This window comes from Platichthys flesus, chromosome 2 (genome assembly GCF_949316205.1).
Source record: "Platichthys flesus chromosome 2, fPlaFle2.1, whole genome shotgun sequence".
Classification (NCBI taxonomy): Eukaryota; Metazoa; Chordata; class Actinopteri; order Pleuronectiformes; family Pleuronectidae; genus Platichthys; species Platichthys flesus.
In genome coordinates this window covers 10,219,721-10,242,369 of record NC_084946.1, presented here as the reverse complement: position 1 = coordinate 10,242,369, position 22,649 = coordinate 10,219,721, and the positions used below count along the sequence as shown (strand labels likewise).

At 40.1% G+C, this 22,649-nt stretch overlaps 3 protein-coding genes across 3 annotated transcripts in view; all 3 read left to right on the top strand.

The window, feature by feature from the left end:
• Positions 1–1,641: 1,641 nt before the first annotated feature.
• gnrh2 (gonadotropin-releasing hormone 2) lies at positions 1,642–4,168 on the top strand. Its single transcript, XM_062411283.1, has 4 exons — positions 1,642–1,750; positions 2,188–2,333; positions 2,500–2,583; positions 4,085–4,168. The coding sequence occupies exons 2-4, from the start codon at positions 2,199–2,201 to the stop codon at positions 4,121–4,123; spliced, it is 258 nt and encodes an 85-aa protein (XP_062267267.1). The 5' UTR covers positions 1,642–1,750; positions 2,188–2,198; the 3' UTR covers positions 4,124–4,168.
• A 2,253-nt stretch (positions 4,169–6,421) lies between these two features.
• Positions 6,422–17,368, top strand: wdr1 (WD repeat domain 1). The gene is made up of 15 exons (XM_062397510.1): positions 6,422–6,556; positions 7,961–8,082; positions 10,120–10,210; positions 10,305–10,452; positions 10,811–10,991; positions 12,137–12,214; positions 12,402–12,482; positions 13,052–13,285; positions 13,519–13,608; positions 14,287–14,441; positions 14,977–15,064; positions 15,157–15,267; positions 15,373–15,546; positions 15,661–15,805; positions 16,177–17,368. The coding sequence occupies exons 1-15, from the start codon at positions 6,541–6,543 to the stop codon at positions 16,281–16,283; spliced, it is 1,821 nt and encodes a 606-aa protein (XP_062253494.1). The 5' UTR covers positions 6,422–6,540; the 3' UTR covers positions 16,284–17,368.
• Positions 17,369–20,120: 2,752 nt separating this feature from the next.
• Positions 20,121–22,649, top strand: part of slc2a9l2 (solute carrier family 2 member 9, like 2) — a 118,976-nt gene continuing 116,447 nt past the window's right edge. Inside the window, exons 1-2 of the mRNA XM_062397500.1 lie at positions 20,121–21,081; positions 21,837–21,918. The gene's annotated coding sequence lies outside the window, so the exon portion shown is untranslated. The remainder of the gene's footprint in view (positions 21,082–21,836; positions 21,919–22,649) is intronic.

Here is a 22,649-nt window from a genome sequence, read left to right as displayed (position 1 = left end):
ATACACGAACAGCTTTGTCAACTTCAACTTCTCTTTAAGATTAGATCAACCTTATTGATCCCACGCTGGGGAAAGTCACTCGTTACAGCAGATGTAGTCTGAATGAGTTAACAAAAGACATTAAAGTATAAATAGAATAAAAAAATAATTTCTTAAAATGAAAAACAGATTATGTACATAATTATACACCTTTCACTACAGATGGAAATATTTGTAGATTAATGAACCTAATTAAAGTGCATTGGCATAAGGACAACAACAACAGAAGGAACTTACGACAGTACTAAGTATTTCCATTTCATTAAATCCCCAACATTAATGCATTGTTTGGGGAATATTGTACTTTTTGCTATACTCCATTGATCTGAAAGGTTTGGTGATAGTTACTTTGCAGATTATGATTTAACACACAAAAATATACCTATTTATAACATATGATGCACTGCTATAAATTAAACTACCCAAATGTCCACCATTACCAACAATTATAATGCTACAGATACAACGGTATTAAGAGTAATGACCAAATAACAAAACCTATCAAACCACAACACTCAAATGAGACACTTTTTTCTTTACTCATCTACTAAAAATATTTACATAATTTTTCTCATTATATTTTCAATGCAGGAACTCTCTCTTAATCCCATTACAAATCACTATTACTACTTTTAGTAAAGCAAATGATCCAAAGACTTATTCCTTCACCGCCTGCTGTCACCTTAAAGCTATAGTTGTAATATTGTAGCTATAATAACGCTAAAATAAAGGGATTCTAAAAATCCCTTGAAGTAAATCAAACCACATCAGCTGCTCCAACTGGAGCAATGCAATATAGCCACACGTGTCCAGCTGCCATGACAACACTGACAGGTACGTCTGAGAGCAGGGATCACGTCTCCTTGGAGACACATCTTAGAGTCATCTTCCTTCGGACCAATCCAACGCCTGAGCTGGCAGATCAACTGAATCAACAGCCACGTGTCACCCTGTCAGTCACTTCCTGCATCTAAAACTCTGTAAACATGCCTCCTCTAATTGGGAGAGTCGTCATGAATCCACGCTGATGGCCCTGACTGAGAGGTCAGCGGGGTCACAGAGAGGACGTGTGCGATGGTTCCTGTGGGTCGAAACAGGAAGGGGAATAGAGGAAATAGGATCAATGCTGTCGTTTGTTTTGAGAAATTTATCTAATTGCTCTCATTCAAACTTATTTGTCAACCAAGGCCACGTCTATAGAGGCTGAAAGTTCAGAGTTTTTTCTGAATCATTTCTGAGACCCTCTCCTGGGTTTAAATAATCCTGGACGTCACCATGTTAGTTCATCTGCTGACCCACATCTGTTATTCAGCCGGAGTGACAGTGTTTGAAGGTGCACATCAGTGATGCACGTGAGCAGGTGAGCATCCCAGGGGCCTCAGTGGTGTTTGCAGGTGCTAATTGGAATTTGGCCAGGTCTTCTGTGTGTCCTGTCCCCAGCGTGTGGCTCATTTCACCACCGGGAACAGAGGGGTCACAGGTGTCAGTGATGGGCGGGACACGTACGGAGTGACAGCAGAGATGTGTGTTGGGTGGGGGGGCTTTTCGACTGGTACATATAGTGAGGGGCGAAGAGATGCCTTACAGAATTACACCTGTGAACCCGTGAGACATCTCCCGCCGTTGACTGACTGCAGGACGAGCAGAGGGAGCCTCTGGAGGGACGTCAAGGACAGACTGTGGTGATAAAGTTGTGAGAGTTGGCGCTGAGGTAAGGACACTCTACTCTCACCTCTGTGTAACTCTACTGTTCTGTCAAAGCCAAATGAGAATTAGAATTATTGTCACAGTGAAAATTGGTGGAGACCCATTAAGTCTATCTTTATTTTTACCAGGATATACAATAAACTGACTTCAGGTTTGTTCATAACACGATTGTTAAATTAAGTTCATAAAAGTTTGCAAAACTGCAGTGAAATATCACAACTTTTACAAAACAGTATTTAAACGTATTACTTGTCTTGATATCATCTCAAAATACATAACAGCTCCCTGGTAACAACCCCCTCCGGTAAAGTCGATTGTGTTGAGCATTTATCGCACTGTTGTGGGTATTTAAACATTATGGACTATATTAAGACTTAAGCTTTCCATGTTAAAACTAGACTCCAGAGGGTCAGGCCTCTGAACGTGTGTGTTTACCCACAGGTAGAATTATCATGTGTGCATCTCGGTTGGTTCTGCTGCTTGGGCTGCTTCTCTGTGTGGGGGCTCATCTGTCCAGCGGCCAGCACTGGTCCCATGGTTGGTACCCAGGAGGCAAGAGGGAGCTGGACTCGTTTGGCACATCAGAGGTCAGGACCACTGTTTCTGTGTGTTAGTGCGTGTGTTTGCGTGTGTGTTTGTGTGTGTGTGTGTGTGTGTGTGTGTGTGTCTGGGCAGCCTCTCTTTGGTTGAGTATTTTTCTAGTGAGGATGACTAAACTCTTCACCTCGTTTGTCCCCCCCCCCCACCCCCCAGATTTCAGAGGAGATAAAGCTGTGTGAGGCCGGGGAATGCAGCTACTTGAGACCCCAGAGGAGAAACATTCTCAGGAACATTCTTGTAAGTGAAGTAACCACTAACCCTAATGTCCTACTGTTATCACAGGAACTTCATAAAGGTAACCCTTTGTAGAGAGAATCAACAGTGTGTAAGATTAAGGGAAAAGGGATCTATTGGCAGTACTCATACTCATACTCATACTCATACTCATCATTAAAAATGTGTAAATTATACAAATGTTGTTTTCTTTATCCTGGAAAGGGCCCTTTATATTTTGAAACTTTAATATTACCTTATTTACATCTGGGGCGAGTCCTCTCTACAGAAGCCGCCATGTTTTTTACAGAGGTCCAAACTGGACAAACTTAAACATCGTTTGAGTTGTTATGAAAATTTAAGCCTGACACAGGTTCTCTGTCATGTTTGGAAGGGGAGTGAGGTGAGGAGTATTCAGTTGCAACATGCAACTTCACCAATAGATACCACTAAAGTATATACACTGAACCTTTAATGTCTCATCCAGCAAATATAAATCCACTATGAATACTGAGACTCAGATTATCCTTCTGAGAGATGTTTTAAAGTCATTTTAAAAATATGATCTGAAGAACTGAAGATATAATGTTATGTTTCCCTCACATATGCGAAGCACAGGGCGTATCCCTCTGACACTCAGTTACCTCCAATAGGATTTGATGATCAGCCTCTCACTCGATAGGCAACAGAGAAATGTTCTCATGAAACATTGTCTATGAATTTGAAAGACTGGCGCTCAACATTAGGCCTGTTAAAAGAAGTTAAGATTCACTAGTTACTGTACATTTTTCGTCAACTTTGCTCAAGTAAATCGATTTTCTTATATAAAGGTCAAATACGTGAACAGTAATAAAGCAAATGCAGTTTCGTTTCACATGAAATATTGACAATAAAATCTTCATTAAAGTTACACGAGGTAGGATGAACACAAATTCTTCTAACTTAACTCTGCACCATAGAATGTTTGTAAAAAGCTCTGCACACAAACAATACAAAGTGACATTAGGGTTAGGATTAGGGGGACCCATTAATGACATGGAATAAATCTGAATTAGCTTCAGAGCGTTAACACAGACCAAGCAATCAGCCCATTCCAAACAGATTGGGCACTCCACTAGTTAGACACCAACAGTTTGGGTAATTTGTGTGAAAGTCAGAATTATGGTACAGGCTACGCACTAAGTTCTTGGTCAGAGGCTTAGGCAGAAGATAAATATATCAGTTTAAAATCAACATTTGTAATAAATAATATGTGTTCCAATCATTTAATTGATACCGGCCTTATCTCTGCCCTTTAGATGTAAAGTTTAAGCGAGCATGATAGTTAGTTTAGCCTAAAGACTAAAATCGATCAAACATTCAGTATGTAAGCTGTTAAGTGTTTTTCCCAAAGTGATGAATGATTCCTTGAAGGTGCTGAGTCATGACATGATTCCTCACACTCACAAAAGGATCTACTGAGAACACACCTGCATGTGTCTTCCTAACCTGTCGCGTGTCTCACCTCAAATTTCTCTCTCCACAGTTGGATGCTTTGGCCAGAGAGCTCCAGAAGAGAAAGTGACAGTTTCCCACAATGCACTGCTTTTCTACCTGGTGACCTCTTCATCAGTGTATTTGTCTTTTTGTGAAACTTTAGGTTGATCCTCTGATCTTGTATATTTATCAGTAAATTTGTTTTCCCACAATAAAACGTTTATTTTGATATTAACTTCTTGTCGTATTTGGTGGTCATTGTATCTGTGAGTAACTATTTATCTTTTGTCTCATTCGAATATAATGACATTTGATGTTGTTTTGGTTGTGACAGCTCAAGGTCTGAATTAGTAGGTCTTTATGTTTTACGGCTACTGATACAATAAAAGTGCATCCAGTTCATTTGATATCCACTGAATATATATCAAAAATGTACAACCAGTGAAAAAAAAGTTTACTCTACGTTCAGATTTCTTTGTTTATTTGCACATATTACATGGCTTTACTTAAATGAATGGATTTACTATTTGGTCAGCCATTAGCCGACTGGCACTTAATTGACACTAAATCAAGCCCATCTACGTCAGACAACTCCAGGCATGAGTCAAACAGAAACTTCCATGGCAACCACCACATAAGAAACCTGAAAAATGCTCACAATGACCAACATAACATTACATTTAATTTAGCTGACGCTTTTATCCAAAGCAACTTACAATAAGTGCATTCAACCCTGAGGGTACAAACCCAGGACAACAAGAATCAAGAAAGTACAATTTCTTCAAACATAAAGCAAAACTACAAAGTGCTATAAGTAAGCTCCATTTAAGTATTACTTAATTGTTTGTTACAAACATTTTTGGTATTTTTTTTTATTCAAGGTATTGAAGGTTGGCCGAAGCAGAATGGCCGATTGGCCGATTGAACGTTTGGCCGAAGCTGAGCGGAGTGAACAGACTGAGGTGTAACGTTTAACCATGTTCAAACTAAAGATTGAATTCACTGAACAAATTTGTCGGAATAGAATGCACAACGTAAATGTCATCGAAATCCAATTTAATTCAGACAATGTATTAAAACCTTTAATTTTCCATGAGGACTAAAGGGATCTCTGGCATATTGCTTGAGCATGTTGCTGCAGAGGTTTCCGCAGGCAGACTGATCATTTGTGTGCTTGACAATTTTGAAGATAATGCAAACAAAAGTTTTTGAATGATATTAGAATACATTGCTGAAAATATGCCTGATAACAGACCCTCTGCACCTACTGGACTTCATGAACTGGATCTGTGAATTAATGGGTAATAACAACCTGCTGAAGCTACTTGTAAGTTTATTTAAGGCCACTTACACCTTTGTATGAGACAGATGTATCTTGACAACACGTATTTAATGGCCTGTTAAAGTGTGTGTGTGTGTGGGGGGGGGGCAAAATGTCGAGCTCTTCCCCTTTGCCCATCGGAAAATGGCTCAGAGCTTAAACTATTCGATTTTCTTCACTCAGTGTATTGCTGTTACATTACATGTGCTGTTGCCATGGAAACCCTCTGGAATGGGACCATCCTAAATAGGTCAGGGGATTCCCAGTCCTATTCCAGGCAGGTATGCTCCGAACTGACTCATGGGATGACATCAGGATTTAAAGTCACCATTATGACACTGTGGGTCAGTGGGTTAACCTCTCACATGTGTGAAATAGTCCTTGTTGGCCATTTCATTTGGTTATTCATGCATACGTGCATTGTTTTCTCTGGTGGCCAAAGTAGTGTGTCTCATAACCTGGTACAATTCTGCCCTCAGTTTGGCTTCTCAGGCACCCCCCCACCCCCCCCTGCAAATAAACCTGGCTTTGTTCCTCTATGGTTACTCTCATACATTATAAATACATCCAATCCATACAGCTAAACATCCACCATCTTAGCAGACGAATTTACATGGAAACATGGGTTGTGTGAGTGTTTAATGCGTTGTCATGCTGTTCTGTGCATTAGGGCAACAATACGTGATTCATTTCAATTTGGTTAAACACTGTTTGAACCATAGACCATATATGCATATACACAAGACAACAACAAGGTATCTTTTTTTTGTAGGTTTGAAGCAGGAGTAACCATTTACTTCAGTTGTATTGGATTTGGCTGCAACGCTGCTCATCCCTGAAACTCCAAAAGTGTTTTGTGGACTCAAACACTTCACCCACCCATACTGGCATACTGGTGAGTAGGTAATGAGGGAATTTCCATTTTTGGGTGAACTGTCCCTGTGAAGCGGTTAATCTGGGAGCCTGACAGGCCGCACTGAGGGAGGCACAGCTCCCAGTGGCCTCGGCCCATGGCAGCGTACTATCTGAGTTGACTATATATGGGCAAAGCCAGGCTGAGTGAGCGCTGCAGCCGCTTCCGTGTTTGTGTGATCGTGGAGTGCACAGCCGGGGAGCCTCACTGTCTCCACTCTTTCATTCATTAGGAAGTGTCACGTAGCGCGAGAGCCCAGCAGAAATAAAAAATGCCGTCTGAACCGAGTAAGTCCCTCTTCTCTTCTCTAACGCCGAGAGGCATCTCTCATTCAGGGCGACGCCGCTCGACTCACCGACCTACTCCGCCAGGTAGCTCCGCAGCTAGCCAGTTAGCTAGCCTCGCCCATAGAGAGCTGCACGACTTTTGACACTTCATCTCCCGAGTGAGAGACGCACGACCTCACAACACCAGCGAGAAAAGCCGACTTATCAATGTTCACACGCTTGGTAGTGAAGATACAGCGACTCTTCTTTACAGCGCTGCCACCGACTGTTCCTGTCAGTTAGCATTAGCCCGTCGAGCTAACGTCAGACAGAGGAAATAGTTGTTCCCGCATCGCATTGTTGTGACATGTCCAGACAGTGAGGAAGCGCCGCCGGGCAAGTAGCTGACAGAGCTGAAGCACTTTTAAAGAGCGGATTTCTCAGGAATAAAACTGATTTATATCAATTTATAATGCTAACATCATTATATCACATTCGGCTTTATGATTCAATCTGTCCAAATGCTTAAGAAAAAAAATTTATGCACAATGTATTCAAAAATAAGATAGTTATGTAACTTTTGCTTGTTAAATATTTTTTATCGAATGAGCTCAAACAAACTCAAATGGTCAGTAATAAAAAGGACAGTTTAACACAACCATTAAGAACAATCATGTTGCCAAAGAAGGAATTTCGAATCCGAAATAATATATATATACACACAGTTTTTAATTAGTTTTACAAGATACAATCAAATAAGATTAAAGAGTAAAGTAAAAGTTTATTGATGTAGCATGTTAAAAAAAGAAATGAAACACTATTGACCAAAGGGTTTGACACAAAGAATATAAATATATGCTTAAATCCGAAGTTCAAATTTTGTATAGAAAAATTATGTGGAATAAAATATTCACTGTAACAGACGAAATCCAGGTCTTAAACACAACTCAAGCCTGGAAGAAGTGGATCCTCAACAGTGATTTCAAAGATCTGCAAATATCTTAATGATATTCAGTTTTTTGTGATGCAGAGGCGGAACCATCTGTGAACAATCTCATTTTGGACAGAAATAAACATCTCATGGGCACTGCTACGATGCCTCACACCTTTAACCAATAAGAACAGACCTGGCCAAATATCTGGAAATGTCAGTGACATCAAGTCACCAGATTGACTAATGATGAATTAAGCAGCACTGTGTACCTCTGCATACACTTATATCTGAAACACTGTTTTTCTATGCAGAGCAAGCTGCAGGTTCCAAGGTGCATATCGTCTTTATTATATACCGTGAGGTTGTTTCTGTCTGCAAAAAGATCTGTTCAGGTTTATACTGTAGGGTTCCTCAGTGTTTGCTCCTTTTGAGCTGTATTCATCTCAATAATTCACATTAACTGTGATCTCATGTCATTTCTCCTCTTTCAGAACATGTATTTGCCAGTCTCCCACAGATGGAGAGGGGAGTGGCAAAAGTGATTGGCGGCGATCCCAAAGGCAAAAACTTCCTGTATACCAACGGGAAGTGTGTCATCATCAGGAACATTGAGGTAATCATCATTTTTTTGAAAGCAGAACTGTATAAATTGTGTTCCCACCGAACTAAACTAAAAGTTGGAACTTCACTGAGCTCCTGGTCCACACCCAGCAGCTGTGTAAGGTGTGCTCTGGATGCCGTCCAAACTATGGGTCACCTCTGGTTAACACTGCTAGATTGCACTGGGTGACATTTTTTTCTAGTTTAATTTAGCACACACAATGGCACATGCTGCTTAATATGTACCGGGATATGTGTGAAAACATAAGAAGTTATAATGTAATAATATAATAAGTAAATCATTTTTTTATTTGAAAATGGCACTTATTCTTTTGTCTCATGGTCTCTTATCAGCTGTTTCAGGATTATACTGTGTTTAAATCTGCATTCAGTTATAACTGAAATGGTTGCAGACAAAGAATGATTAAGCGTGGGTACAATTTAGAACTTCTCCAAATTTAACCTTTTATGTGTGGAAATAATCTTCTGCTAGAGGAGTCCTTCCTGCTGCTGTAGGTTTTTATATTATAATTTATTTTATTTGCTAGGGCTGTAACGATTTTCAAACAAAAACTGAAACCGCGGTCCAGACGTCCACAGTTTCAGTTTGCAATACACAAAGACAGAAATGCAACACGAGTCCCTGCAGGTACAGCCTGTTGTGTGGGTCTCCAATCACACTCAAATCCAATCACAACCCTGGGACCACAACCTGCCTAATCGGAACCAATACAGAAGTGACTAGTATTTTCAGACCAATGAGTGGAGGTCAGAGAGGATCGTTTACAAAAGTCCGTTTTAGGGTTTGCATGTTGTCACAGCTCTGGATAAGATGCCTCTTCTCTAAACTCCGAGTTAGGAGGAAATCATCTGGGGTAATTGTTTATTTCCTGTGATTTCCCTTGAGCTGCCGGCCATCTTATGCCCGACTGGCTGACCGACTTGACCCTCGACGGTACCGTGAGTGCCCTGAACATATTGTATCTAGGAGCGCTGTTGTTATTGGAGCGTCACGGATGCTTCTCTTTCTGTTTATTTTCCAGAGGTATTGGCTTATGGAGATCTGCAGTTACTAATCATAATAATATTAGCGTGCATTTATATAGCGTCTTTCAAGAGAACCCTTGAGCAATTGGCACAAAAAAGGATAGAAATAAACAGCACTAATAGCAGGGCGGAGTGTTGACTAAGGTCAAAGGCCTTATTGAACAGGTGGTGCTTGAGGAGTTTTTTGAAGCTGTCCACAGATCCAGCGTTGCATGTTTCGGCAGGGAGAGAGTTCCAGAGGGTGGATGCGGCGACACAGAACGCTCTGACTGCAAAGGTTCGCAGTTTGGTGTTAGGGATAGAGAGCAAACCTGAATTTGAGGACTGCATCCTTCTGAGTGGAGTGTAGGGATGGAGGAGGTCAGTTAAATATAGTGGGGATAGGGCACGGAGGGATTTGTAGGTGAGAAGGAGGAGTCTGTGATTAAGTCAGACCTTTATCTGGAGCCAGTGGAGGTGAATGAGGGTCAGGGTGATGTGCTGGAACAGCTTCTTTTTCATTGCATCGGTTTTTCGTTGTTGGAATTGGATTGAACTGAACTGTGTTGGACTTGTGGGGGAGACTGAAACTTTTCTTTAACAAAACAATCAGCACAATGGTTTGCAAAATGGAGCCCAGCCTCCACCAGTTATTACACATAAGGGTCAAGTCAGGGTGTGAACACTGTAAAGATTTGTGTTGAACTTCGATGCTTATGCTCATGTCCATTTCATTCTCTTTTTATTAAGCAAACAAATTACATTACATTACATTTAGGGGTTCAGTATCTTGCCAAGGACACTTAGGCATGCAGATGGGATAGAGTGGGATTCGAACCGGCAACCTTCTTGTTGCAGAGCACCCGCTCTATCCCCTAGGCCACGCTCTCCCCTAAATAAAACATATATATATATAGAGAAATAATAGGATCAAAGTTAGAATTTGGAAAATAAAGCAAAGACACATGTCTAAACCATTTGTCAGGCAGACGTGCTGATCTGTCACTTCCCCTGTGTTTCATAGAACCCGGCTATCGCAGACATTTACACTGAACACGCCCACCAAGTGACTGTTGCCAAGTATGCCCCCAGTGGATTCTACATTGCTTCTGGAGGTAAACAACCCCGATGTGAACTTGTTTCAACAAACGTCTATCTAAACTGACCACAGTTATGTGGAATCAAAATAACTGTATATAAATCCTTCAGATGCATGCGGAAAGATCCGTATCTGGGACACCACTCAGAAGGAGCACCTGCTCAAGTATGAGTACACGCCCCTTTCAGGCATGGTCAAGGACATCGCCTGGACAGAAGACAGCAAGAGGATGGCAGTGGTCGGTGATGGACGAGAGAAGTGAGTATCAGGGCCAAGAAAAGATGTCTACTCATCATCAAGATATGAAAGCACTTCATTATACGCTGACCACAATGACTCAGTCTCAAGTTCCTCCCCACACACACTGATTAATGTGCACTAGACACAAAACCAGTGTTTGCTTTAAATATAGTGTCCTCCCAAGTCATCTTTTTGTATTGAAATTGTATTATAATTTACTTGGGAATTAATCTAGAAATAAATTCTAGACTTTTTGTAGGTACACCTCAAAATGTTGTGTTCATATTTGTTTGTATTTCATCCTAGGAGACTTGTTTTTTACTTTGAAACTTTGAGACCTGGAGCAACTGAATGTGTTGTTCATCTCTTCCTGCAGGTTTGGGGCGGTGTTCCTCTGGGACTCTGGCTCCTCAGTGGGGGAAATTTCCGGCCACTGCAAATTAATCAACAGTGTCGACATCAGGCAGAAACGCCCTTACCGCCTCGTCGCTGGCAGTGATGACACCTGTGCGTCCTTCTCCGAGGGGCCTCCATTCAAGTTCAAGTTCACATTACGTGTAAGTTTAGTTTCTCTTTCTTTACCTCACGGCATTGGAGCAGCATTTTGAAAGTATTTTTTCAGTTTAATTAAAGCTAAAGCCAAGATGCTTTTGCTGGACCTGCTTCTAACCAGTGAGGTCAAACTCAACACACCAACCAAAGGCTAATTGTCAGCTTCTATTTGTGGTATTAATGTCAGTAACAAAATATTATCTCTAGTTAAATGTAGCCATGACATCAGACTGAGAGTTTTCTCCTTGTGAATTTGAACTTCACGCTCGGGTGGTTTTTGACACTGTTGCCTTGTTTGGCTGTCTCCACATTACATAACCGACTTCCCCCGTAAATTCTTGGAGAATAGTTGTCATTTTCCCAGAACCAGGGCTATTTATCTCAAGAAACGTTTTCTACATTTTTGAGTACCAAACTTTTATATTTTCGCCTTTACCTAAAGATCCATTAGGTCAGGTTTTAGAATTCAATCTGCTATTATTATATTTAGCGTAGTAGAGAAAAGTGCTTTCTGTAACACTGGTTGTGCTGGTTGCATGTCATACAGTAGAAATGCCGTTGTAGCGGAAAAGGCTAAATTATGTGCTTTGGATTTATGTTTTTGATTAAATCACAGCTTCCATTTTATTTTGTGTCATCAGTTAGTTTTGCAGCTTTAGAAGCAAAGCAGCACACTTGCTCCTTTTTAGAGACATGACCTGTGTGTTGCTGCACATTAACTTGCTGGTCCTACACAGTTCCGTAGAGTACAATATATGCAGGAGAGAGAGAAAATACAAGATATATAATTATTTTTAATCGTCAGCAGCATTTAAAACATTTTGGCTGCAGCAGGTATATGCAAACCTTGTAAACATTTATATTGAATGGTTCTGGGAATGTTGGCGCTATTCTTTCAATGTGCACAGCAATGATTTTTGCAAAAATATCTATTTATATATAGTTTTTGTAAATAAACATTAGCCTTGATCAGCCATGACCGTCTAATATCCGGAAGGTCTGTCATGAGGATGAAAATGATGCATTTCATTCCCTTTGCCAATTGGAACTACCTGTTATGTCTTTGTATAAGGGCCTGAAAGTATAACTGAAACAACAATGTTTCTTTAATAATTATTTTTCATCCCCCTCCCCCTTGTTATTGCTATAGGAACACAGCCAGTTTGTCAACTGTGTCCGCTTCTCTCCGGATGGAGATCGTTTCGTCACAGCTGGCGCTGACGGCCAGGTGAGTGTTAGTTTGTTGAGTGTGTGAACCAATGAAAATGTAGAAGTGAGATTTACTAAATAAAGTAACTATCACTGTGATATTTACTAAAGTAACACAAATAATGACGTCTCATCCCAACGATCAGGCTATAGAAAATATAAAAACTACAATTCTCAAAAAATTATGTTTGTTCTCTGTATTTCAGATTTTCATGTATGATGGAAAGACTGGTGAGGCTCTCGGCTCACTGGGTGGAGAGAAGGCTCACAATGGAGGAATCTATGCTGTAAGTGGAGTCTCTTATGGAGTACATGTACATTCAGTATATACAGTAATTTGCCAGTCTTATGTCTTATATGGTTAATCTAAACAAACAAATCCAGTCTGTAGTGTTTCCTACAGAATTAAATGATATTATTTTCTAATATGCAGTGGCAGGGTTTTGGGGGGGGTGACAGACTTGGGTCTGTAGGGATTTATTATTTTGATTTGGACCCAGTCCTGTCACATGCACACAAAATGTAATCATACCCTGAACGACAGGTACACAGGAAGTGAAGGTGTTATGTTGAGTTTGGTCGATAAAAGATCATTAATACTTTTAGCACTGATGCAGCAGGATCCGCCCTGTTTTCCCAATGACCTCTCTGATAAATGAATTCTCTGAAATCCGTCTCCTTCTCTCCTCAACTTGCTTATTCTCGTCCAGTAATTCCTTATGGCAATTGGTGCTTCTGTTGTCAAGTGAACACTTATAGGGCACTTTGACAGTAAATTTGCAACTTATATTTTGTCACATGCATATTAATATCATGATGTTAACTTTTTACACCCTTTTTAAATTACCTGCTTCAGGTCAGCTGGAGTCCTGACAGTTCCCAACTGATCTCTGCCTCAGGGGACAAGACCGTGAAGCTCTGGGATGTTGGTGCAAAAACGGCTGTCACCACCTTCAACCTGGGCAACGATGTGACAGACCAGCAGCTGGGCTGCCTGTGGCAGAATAACCACCTCCTCAGCATCTCTCTGGCAGGATACATCAACTATCTGGACAAGAACAACCCAAACCGGCCTATACGCACCGTGAAGGTCAGATATTCACATTCTCAAGGTTGCGTGTTATGAATATTATCAGTAGAGTTCAGATTCCGCTAAATCTTTAAATCCAAGAGTTGCTGTGGGAAGAAAAGGAGCTGCTCAACTTTTGATTTGTTGAAACACTGTGGAAATGATCTGTGAAATGTAAATCAGCATGTTCAAATAATCACTGTTATTATTTACCCTCATAAATAAATCCTGACATGAACTTGTTCATCCAACAGGGACACAGCAAATCCATCCAGTGTCTGACAGTTCACAAAACCGACGGGAAATCGCACATCTACTCGGGGAGTCATGATGGACACATCAATATCCTTCCAGTGATTAAGTTGCTGCCAGTCATTTTTTTTAGCATTGTATAGCTAAAAGAGTATAGTCAGGTGTTTTTAACAGTCATACCCACCAGACACAAACAATGCGTAAAGGTACGTTTTTCTCAGTAAACCAGCCCACATGTGTAGATCAATATAATTCATCATAAATGATGGTCTGGGTGCAGAGATGTGCCATAGATGCTCCAGACCAGCACCAGCACAAAAATATAGGTATATTTAACTAACACCCCAAATGTGTTGATGTGAAAAAAAATGAGACATTCTAACAAATCTTTTCTCTTCACCTGCTCTAAACTTAATACAAGTTTGAAACAACAATGTTTCTTAAAATCCATGCAGCGCAAAGGCAGCAGGACACATGAGCACTGATTAATCTGCAATATACTTCAGCTCATTACCCTCTTTGACTATTGCATCTAAATCACTGGATTCTTGCAGGTTGTACAAATGACTCAACTCAAAGTATTTCATTAGTATCACCCCCTTCAGTTTCATCCACAAACAACAAGCTAAAAAAATGTGCATCACTCAGATGAATAGTAGGTGTGGTTGCCTCTGTGGTACAGTCAGTAACAATGCTTTTCAGTAGAAATGTCCCTGGAAATCAAATATCCACATCTAGAATGACTGTTGTCCTTAACATCGACCTCACATTACTGGGATGCAGACACTGGAGAGAACGACTGCATGTCAGGGAAGGGCCACAGCAACCAGGTGAGCAAGATGGTGACCAACGATGCCGGCGAGCTGGTGACGTGCAGCATGGACGACACGCTGCGCTACACCAACATCAACAAGAAGGAGTACAGGTGTGTGATTTGTCTCGTAACAATGGATCAGACGTCAGTCTGGATAAAGCAGTTATCCAGTAGAGAGGACTTTCAAGTTAAAGCTTTGTTTCGTCTGTTGATAATGGATTCGCCTTCACTTAATAATTGGCCATGTAGAAAACCATGGACTAAATTCATGTAGTCATTTTTTTTCATGAAAATGCAGATCTAAAAAAAAAAAGTCTCTTCCTTGGTGGAAGCAACATAATTTTTAGACCTGCATCATAGTGAAGGCTAGCGTTGTTGCATTGATGTTGGATTGGAATGAGAAATACAAGTTTTCAGATGAATTCATAAAATTCCCAATGATGTGGTAAGAATAAGCACTGGAATGACCTCATTATTACATGGTGGCCTCTGAAGTCTTAAGTGTCACTTCAAGTTAATGGTATCATTTGCATATTTTGAGTTTTTCTTACCTGAAGCCAGATATTGGCCTTCATAAAAACAGATTTCACTTATCTTTGCTAAATGGTTAATTATAATGTAATTAACTGTAACTGGTGGTCTTCAGCTCCTCTGATGTGGTGAAGATGGATTTCCAGCCCAAAAGTGTGTCGGTGGCGTCAGGAGGGCTGTCACTGGCTGTGTGCATTGAGCAGGTAATGTCATCATCCCTCAGCCAGGTGTTGAGCTTTTCAAAGGGTTCACAACATCACAGATATGACATGATCTGACCTCTTTCTTTTCCTAGGTTGTCTTGCTGAAGGACAAGAAGAAGGTCTTCACATTAGACAAGCTCGACTATGAACCCGAGGTGGGAGACATCCATCCTGGTGGCACCACGGCTGCAGTGGGAGGAGCAGTAAGCGGAACACAATTAACATTATCTCAGGGATTAATACCATCAGAACATCCTCCTGTTGACATTATATTTGGGATTTATTCATGTATTTCTTCCTCTCCATAGGAAGGAATAATCCACCTGTACTCCATTCAGGGTAACACTCTGAAGGATGATGGCAAAACCCTCAAGGTGTTAGGGACGGTCACAGACATGGCCTACTCTAATGACGGAGCCTATCTGGCAGTCATTGATGATAAGAAGGTTTCCACAGTCTTTTCTGTGGCAGACGGCTACACGGTAAACTCACTTACACTATATGTTTAGGCTCCAGAATCCAGAAGCATAGTTTAAAATGGTGTTATCGGCTCCTTTTGTTATTTCTCACCTCTTAGCCTTTCCCCCCCCCACCAGGTCAAAAACGAGTTTCACGGACACCATGCCAGACCGGTGACCCTGGCCTGGTCACCTGATAATGAGCACTTTGCAACCAGTGGGATGGACATGTTGGTGTATGTCTGGACAGTTGCTGATGCAGACAAGAGAATCAAAATCCCAGGTAGGTAACTCATGCCTGGCAAACGTCTGTGCAGACATACACAGGTACACTTGGATGTTACTTTGTAAGAGCTACATACATAATTTTCTCAAAAAAACGCCACGATGATCAACTTCTAAGATTCAACAATGACTGAGTAACTGATGTCATTGTTTTTTTATTATTGAAGTCAGACAAACATAAAAACCTGTTTTTTGATTCTAGATATAACCAGACTCTATATGCTAGTGTGTATTTTTTGATATTATATTATGTATTGCTGATGTGACATTGACTGCAAATGTTTTCATATTTTACACAGTAAAGTCCACAGAGAGTTTTCTTTATGTTATTACATGTTTGTAACTGGTTATATGCTGTGATGTCTGCAGACACTCATCGGTTGCACCACGTCAGCGCCCTGGCTTGGATCGATGAGCACACTCTAGTGACCACCTCCCATGATGCCAGCATTAAGCAGTGGACTATAACATACTGAGCTGCAGGCAGACAAACATCCACATCTCCAGGGACAAAGACTACTGTAGAAGTCAATCTTTTTCTTTCTTTTTTTCAAACTGTATTTTCACTATCTGAACGGTGTTCTATTCTGTCTGTAAACATCTGAATTGTAAATGGTTGGGGATGGGAAAGGCTCCCAAAACTATTATCCAAGATGATATCCTTGATCCAACTAATCACCACTTACTCTGTGATGAAGTGTACAATGTAACCACGAGTGCTGTGACATCTCTTTGAGCGCTTGGGACCCAGAAAATGAGTTGTATGCTCAACATTCCATAGGTAACAGCCTTCGCTCAGTTTAAAGTGAAATCCTCGTCTGTAGTTGGGCTCAGTACATCCTATCATAACGGATGAACCAAAAGTGAGTTGTTGTTGTATCAGCAAAGGAAACCTTTTGGTTACTTTGCTGAAATTAACTAAAGTAACTGGTCCTCACTGAAGTTGCGTATCGCTTTTTATTTTCAAGGTTTAATGGGGTAGGGTGCTCTTGCTTTTTGCTTTGTCTTCGGTTTCTATGGTTTCTAACTGTACCTGTTGTGCTCAGGAGCAATAATTTGGACAGAAAGAACAAAATATGTGTACAATGGAAATTGTATGTTATCAGTCCTGTGTTGTTGCTGTGTTTTTCTTTGGGCCCACTATGCTTTTCTTACTTATTTTCATGCATCTGCTTCAAAAGTGGAAGTGATTCTTTCATAATAATAACAACTACACTTTTTCAGTTTCATGCAGATTTGCACTTATTTTATTTTTCACACAAAACACATTAATTTCCCAGTGGAAAGTATCATTATGACTGTGGTAATCAGGAACACACTGAACTGTGGATCTTGACCAGTAGGGGTCCATCCAGTGTGTTGCAAAGACTGAGAGGAGGAAATGGAAAAAGCGTCCTTAAAGGGCACCTCCTCCAGGATCTCCCCATGACTCAAAGTTGATCATTATATAATTGAAACTTATCCCTGGATTGAGCTCACTCAGACATGGTCACTTCAGTGTCGACATCTCCTCTGTCCCCTTTTATTGTCAACTGTTCAATAAAGCAGAAATGAAAAGAAAGGTATCTTTAAAATGTGTCTCCCAAACATACTGACAATCTGTTTTAAATCTGTTTGCTAGATTGAAATGTTTTAAATGCTAAAGAAAGTGGTGTTATCACTTGCAGTGATATGATCTCATCTGTTCATGGGAAATAATTAACCCTTATAGCTCAGATTAATGTTCAATCCAAGTTTTAGTAATGACATTTGACCCAGGAAATAAAAGTGCAACTTACTGTGCATTTAGTTGTATGTGCACTGAAAGTGCTCACAGAGGAATAATAAGGTTTTTGTATCACAATCACAATTGAAGTGTTGTATGAAGCAACAGTTTGTTCCCAACTCATCACCACAGCTAATCTACCACATACCACATACAAGTTTCTGTGAGGCTAATGGCTGAGCTGACCGTGGCTCCACCTAGTTACTCTAAAATATAATTTTCTAAATACATTTTCTAAAGCGGAATACATCATTCACAACTAATGTGTTATTTCATACAAAATGGCATATATATATATGTGTATCACCTCATCATACATTAATGTAAATGCAAGTTTGACACAATGTAGCACAATTCCAATTTTCACTTGATTGAGTTATTGGTGTCAGATTCTGTTTAATCCTGTGAAAACAAAAGGAGCAACACAATAAGCAAACAAAGCCACTGATTCTACGGAGAAAGATAGTTAACAGACAGCAGGCACATAGAATGTACATAATTGCACTGGTGTACTTTCAGGAGTCACATAATGCAGAGGCAACACTGGTCTCCCGGCTCTGAGTGCTTGCCATGGCTGTGCACATGCGTCTGACCAACGCCATTATTAAAATCACATTCACATGAAGATTATTAGGGATCTCATGCACATACAAGCCTGACACCACAGAAGTATAGTTTGCAACCAGAGGGGGCGCTCTGTCCTGTATAGGGGGATTCAGTTGTCGGTGTATTCGTCTGTTATCACTTTGATTCTGGGGCAGAACTTGAAGATCACTTGATTTTATCTTTAGGGCTCAATTACGTGGGAGTTTTTCTGATACATAACCTCATCCTGGTATTACTGTCACTAGATTGCAGGATGACTTAACAGATACATGATACCCGAGTGCACAATAAATATATAAAGACATCTTGACACAAGCAGACAATCCTTTTGGCAGCTTGTGTTAAACTTGTCTTACTGCATTTCTATATGTTTTCAACTAAATGGTTATAAGATAATATCAGCATATGCCCTTTCATATGCACCTTGCAGACTTTTTAGCATGTTTTTAAAACTAGAAACTGCCAAAGAAACATCTTTATCCCTGAGAGATATATTATAACATCAGGAGTGGGTGAAGTGCTTGAGTCCACAAAACACTTTTGGAGTTTTTTTCAACATTTCCATGCATTAAACAAATTATGGATTTAAAAATTGATATGATAATATATATGTGATGCATATATAAAAATAGAATGGTAATTTAAATTGTAATACACATCTGTAGAATTAAAAGTCAATACCACAATAACTGATAAGCATTTCACTTGTCAAGGGGGCGTATGTGTGATCTTCAGTGTGCTTATATTTTGTGCTTACAATAATCCAAATCGAAGATAAGAAAACATTTGTGATTGTCAGAATCTTTGTAAAAACTGCATACATGGGTTTTAAGAAGAAGTTTCATTCAGCTTGAATGTTAAAAGTGTTAGAGCTGTGGTACAACAGTATTTCATTTCAATAACAGGGCTTCTATTATTACACCTTGGTATTGCCTATAGAAACCTTTAGGTTTAAAATAATAGGAAACTTTATTTACACTGCACCCATCAGAAGATCATAATATTGGAGCAGAATTATAAAAATAAAAATATTACAGACGAATAAAGAAACGTTTGAACCAGTAGTGGAAGGTTTAGAAAAAAAGACAGTAGACAGAAATAATAATAATAATAATAATAATAATAATAAAATATGTTCTCAGTCTTTCAAGGTGCTTCAAAAATTATGTATAAGTGCAAAATGTATATTATTAATAATATTGACAATTACAAACAAATAGAGACAATTAGAAAATTAATATAAAAAAAAGCAGTGCAATGAAAACTGATACAAAATTGACATGACTTTTCCATTCATTACATGACAGTGTGGAGAGCTGAGCAACAAACAGGACAACTCACAATACTTTCGTGGCTCTTCACGTCATTGACCAGGGGGGCGCAAATGAGATGCAAACGTGGTAGTGGAGTGTGGCTTTGTGTATGTGTGTGTGTGTGTGTGTGTGTGTGTGTGTGTGTGTGTGTATGTGTGTGTGTGTGTGTGTGTGTGTGTGATCTCTATGTGGCGGTATCAATGTCTCTATTAAATATGTATTGATCCAGTCGTCTACTTTAACATTGGTCGAAGGATTGTGTGACGTTTTACGACACTTAACCATAGTTTAAAAAGAGAAGGTGTCATGGCTGCTGCTGACCATGGGCCTGAAGTGCTGAGGAGGATGAATATATGTTTGTGGAATCAATTAATTGATCCTAGTGACTAGAGCCATGCAGATCCATAACCTGGGCAGCAATTGACAGTCGTTCTATGTCTGGGAATGCTAACAACAGGTTCTGTCACCACCTTGCCAGGGTGTGACAGTTTTATGACAGGCTGCAAGACAGGATCTGTTGGTGTTCTGGGTGTGTTGTCGAAATTATGTGCACAACAAATGAACTGTGTGAACGGAAGAGCGAAAGTAATGCACAGAGACGATAGTTCAACCTGCGCTCAGAGGATTTCCGATCATGGACCACAACTATCAGGTAAACTTCTTTCATCGATGATTTTCAAATGATCCAAATGATGCAATGACACAAAACATATTCCAATTTACATAATGATAATCTATTCATACAGAACCAGGAGCTTCTTTGTTTTAGTCAGGTCTATCTGAGGACTCCAACAAGAGACTTGGCTCTGCCTGGAAGCTCAGCGGACTTCTGATGGGCACAGCACTAATATAAATTCTTAAGGGCTGCCTGGGAACTCACGACTGATAGATGTTTACAGCTATGAACTTTTGCACCCCTGACACATGCTTAAGAGGAACATTCTGTGCTACAATGGTAGTTAGGTTAAGACCAGAGCTGGGCATGAATTGGTCATGTTAAGGTTAATGATTAGGCTTTGGTCAGGCTGTCAACAATGATTGGAGGTCAATGCAAAGGACATGCGCAAACCTGTGTGTGAATGTGCCTATGTGTAATGCTAAAGTTCAGCTTTGGACATTAAGTTCTGTGTGCGAAATAATCAAAAGCATTTGTCATGAAAATAATTACAGAAGAACAAGCGTTATTTTCAGTCACGTGTAGAAAAGGTTGAGTGGAGTGTTTTCTCAAGTTCAGTTTCTTTCCTCTCCTGCTGCTTCGGCATGGAGGAAGGTGGATACAATATCTGGGAGCAAAGTAGCTGCCATCAGTGAAAACACGGTGCACACAGTTCATATATCTCCAACAATGTGTATGCACAGTCAGAGGCAGTAGAGACACTGATAAAGGCTAACAGAGGCCCCAGTCACCATCCGGCATCACCACAGGTTGGTGAGTCAAACAATGATCTGCCCGTTGACTCATGGCAGAGCATATATGCTTCTCTTGGAAAATGCATGAAAGAGTTCAACAATTTGACTGAGACACAACATCTTCTGTGCTGGGATGAACCACAGCTGAGTAAAGGAAACCGTGGGAAAAGATATACAACGGTAAGTGTGATCCAAAACTTCCTGTTAATGAGCTGTAGGAGTAGAATTTAGCGTTTCTTTATTAGATTGTACGCACCGGCCTTCCTCTTTCCACCAAGCTGCTCATTTCATTATCCTTAGTTTGCAAGGATGACCCTGGAAATGTTGAAATCATTGCAGACCTTATTAAATCATGGTATTGGGCAAAATTTTATTTATCAAATATTAATGATAGTTTTTTCAATATTAATCTGTTTTTTTATACATATATTTTTAAAATTCATTTTCAATTCAAATTTTTTGCTGGTTCAGTGCTGTTAAATGTGCCATATGGACATTTTCATATACTCAGTGTGATGGGGCACAGATAAAATATTAAATTTGACCAAAATATTTTAAAAAGATATCAAAGGATCTATGGCTTTGCATCAATGTATGCTGAAAAAAAAAAAGCGTAAAGTCGTAATTACATGTTTAAATGGACTGGAGTTAAAATGAATGATGTCTCAATGAAAACACTACAGCCAAATGAAGTTTAAGCTGCCAAATCATTATATATTTAGTGATCTGCTGAACACTGAGTGTGTTCTAAAGCAACAGCCTAATGTCACACACACACTCACTCGTTATGTCTGAAGTTACTGATTAAAAAGGAAGGGGCCCTCTTTCAGCAGCAGTCCACACTGGCTCCGACCACTTTTGGTTCATGTCCAGCATTGGTAAATTAAGTTAAGCCTGATAGCTCTCATGTGATAATGGCATCTTTATAATTCCAGTACATTCTTGATGTCGCTGTGCTTGTAAGGATTCCGCCATAAAGTCCTTGGGTTCGGATGCTGAGAGTCGTCAGATTGGTCGGTGAGTATTTTTTTCTCCCGTTGTTTCTCACAGAAGGAAGGAGCCTGTTGAGAATGAGCTTTCCATCTATTCATTACAACACATGCATGGTGACACAGCAATGCAAACAATCCCCTGTGGTGAGTTTATGGGCCGGTGGGTTTCAGACAGAGCGGGATAATCAGTGTTTTACACAGTTTCTGACATCTGGGGTAATGACTGTGCACAGCAGCAGGAAGAAAAAACAAGTCTGTAAAAGAAACTAGTACACGACCTGTGGAAAGAACTTTGTAAAACTTGCAAGACTCAGGGTTTATTGTACGAGCACATGAGGACACATGACTAAACACACACTGGAGCTGACAGTGTTGTTTACATTGATTATGAGAAAGAAGATCCCCACCCCTCCTGACGTAGAGTGAATATGTTTTGTGTCTCCTTGAGGACATTTTGGGTTGTCTCTCTCATGGTGTCTCTTTATGAGCATCTTGTGTCTCTCTGTGGTTGTTTTGCATCGTCTCCCCGAAGTTGTTTAGTTTCTCTCTGTGGCCGTTGTGCATATCAACATAATTGTTTTGCCTCCCTGTGAGATCACTTCTCATCTCTTTGTGCTCATTTCACCTCCTTGAACTGAGCACCAAGACTTTCAGACAAGAAGCAGTCCCATGACACAGAAGCTTGTTTGCTCCTGGCTTTAACTATACGACCGCCAGTAGACTGTGGCACGTTCAACGCTGATCAATATAGATAAT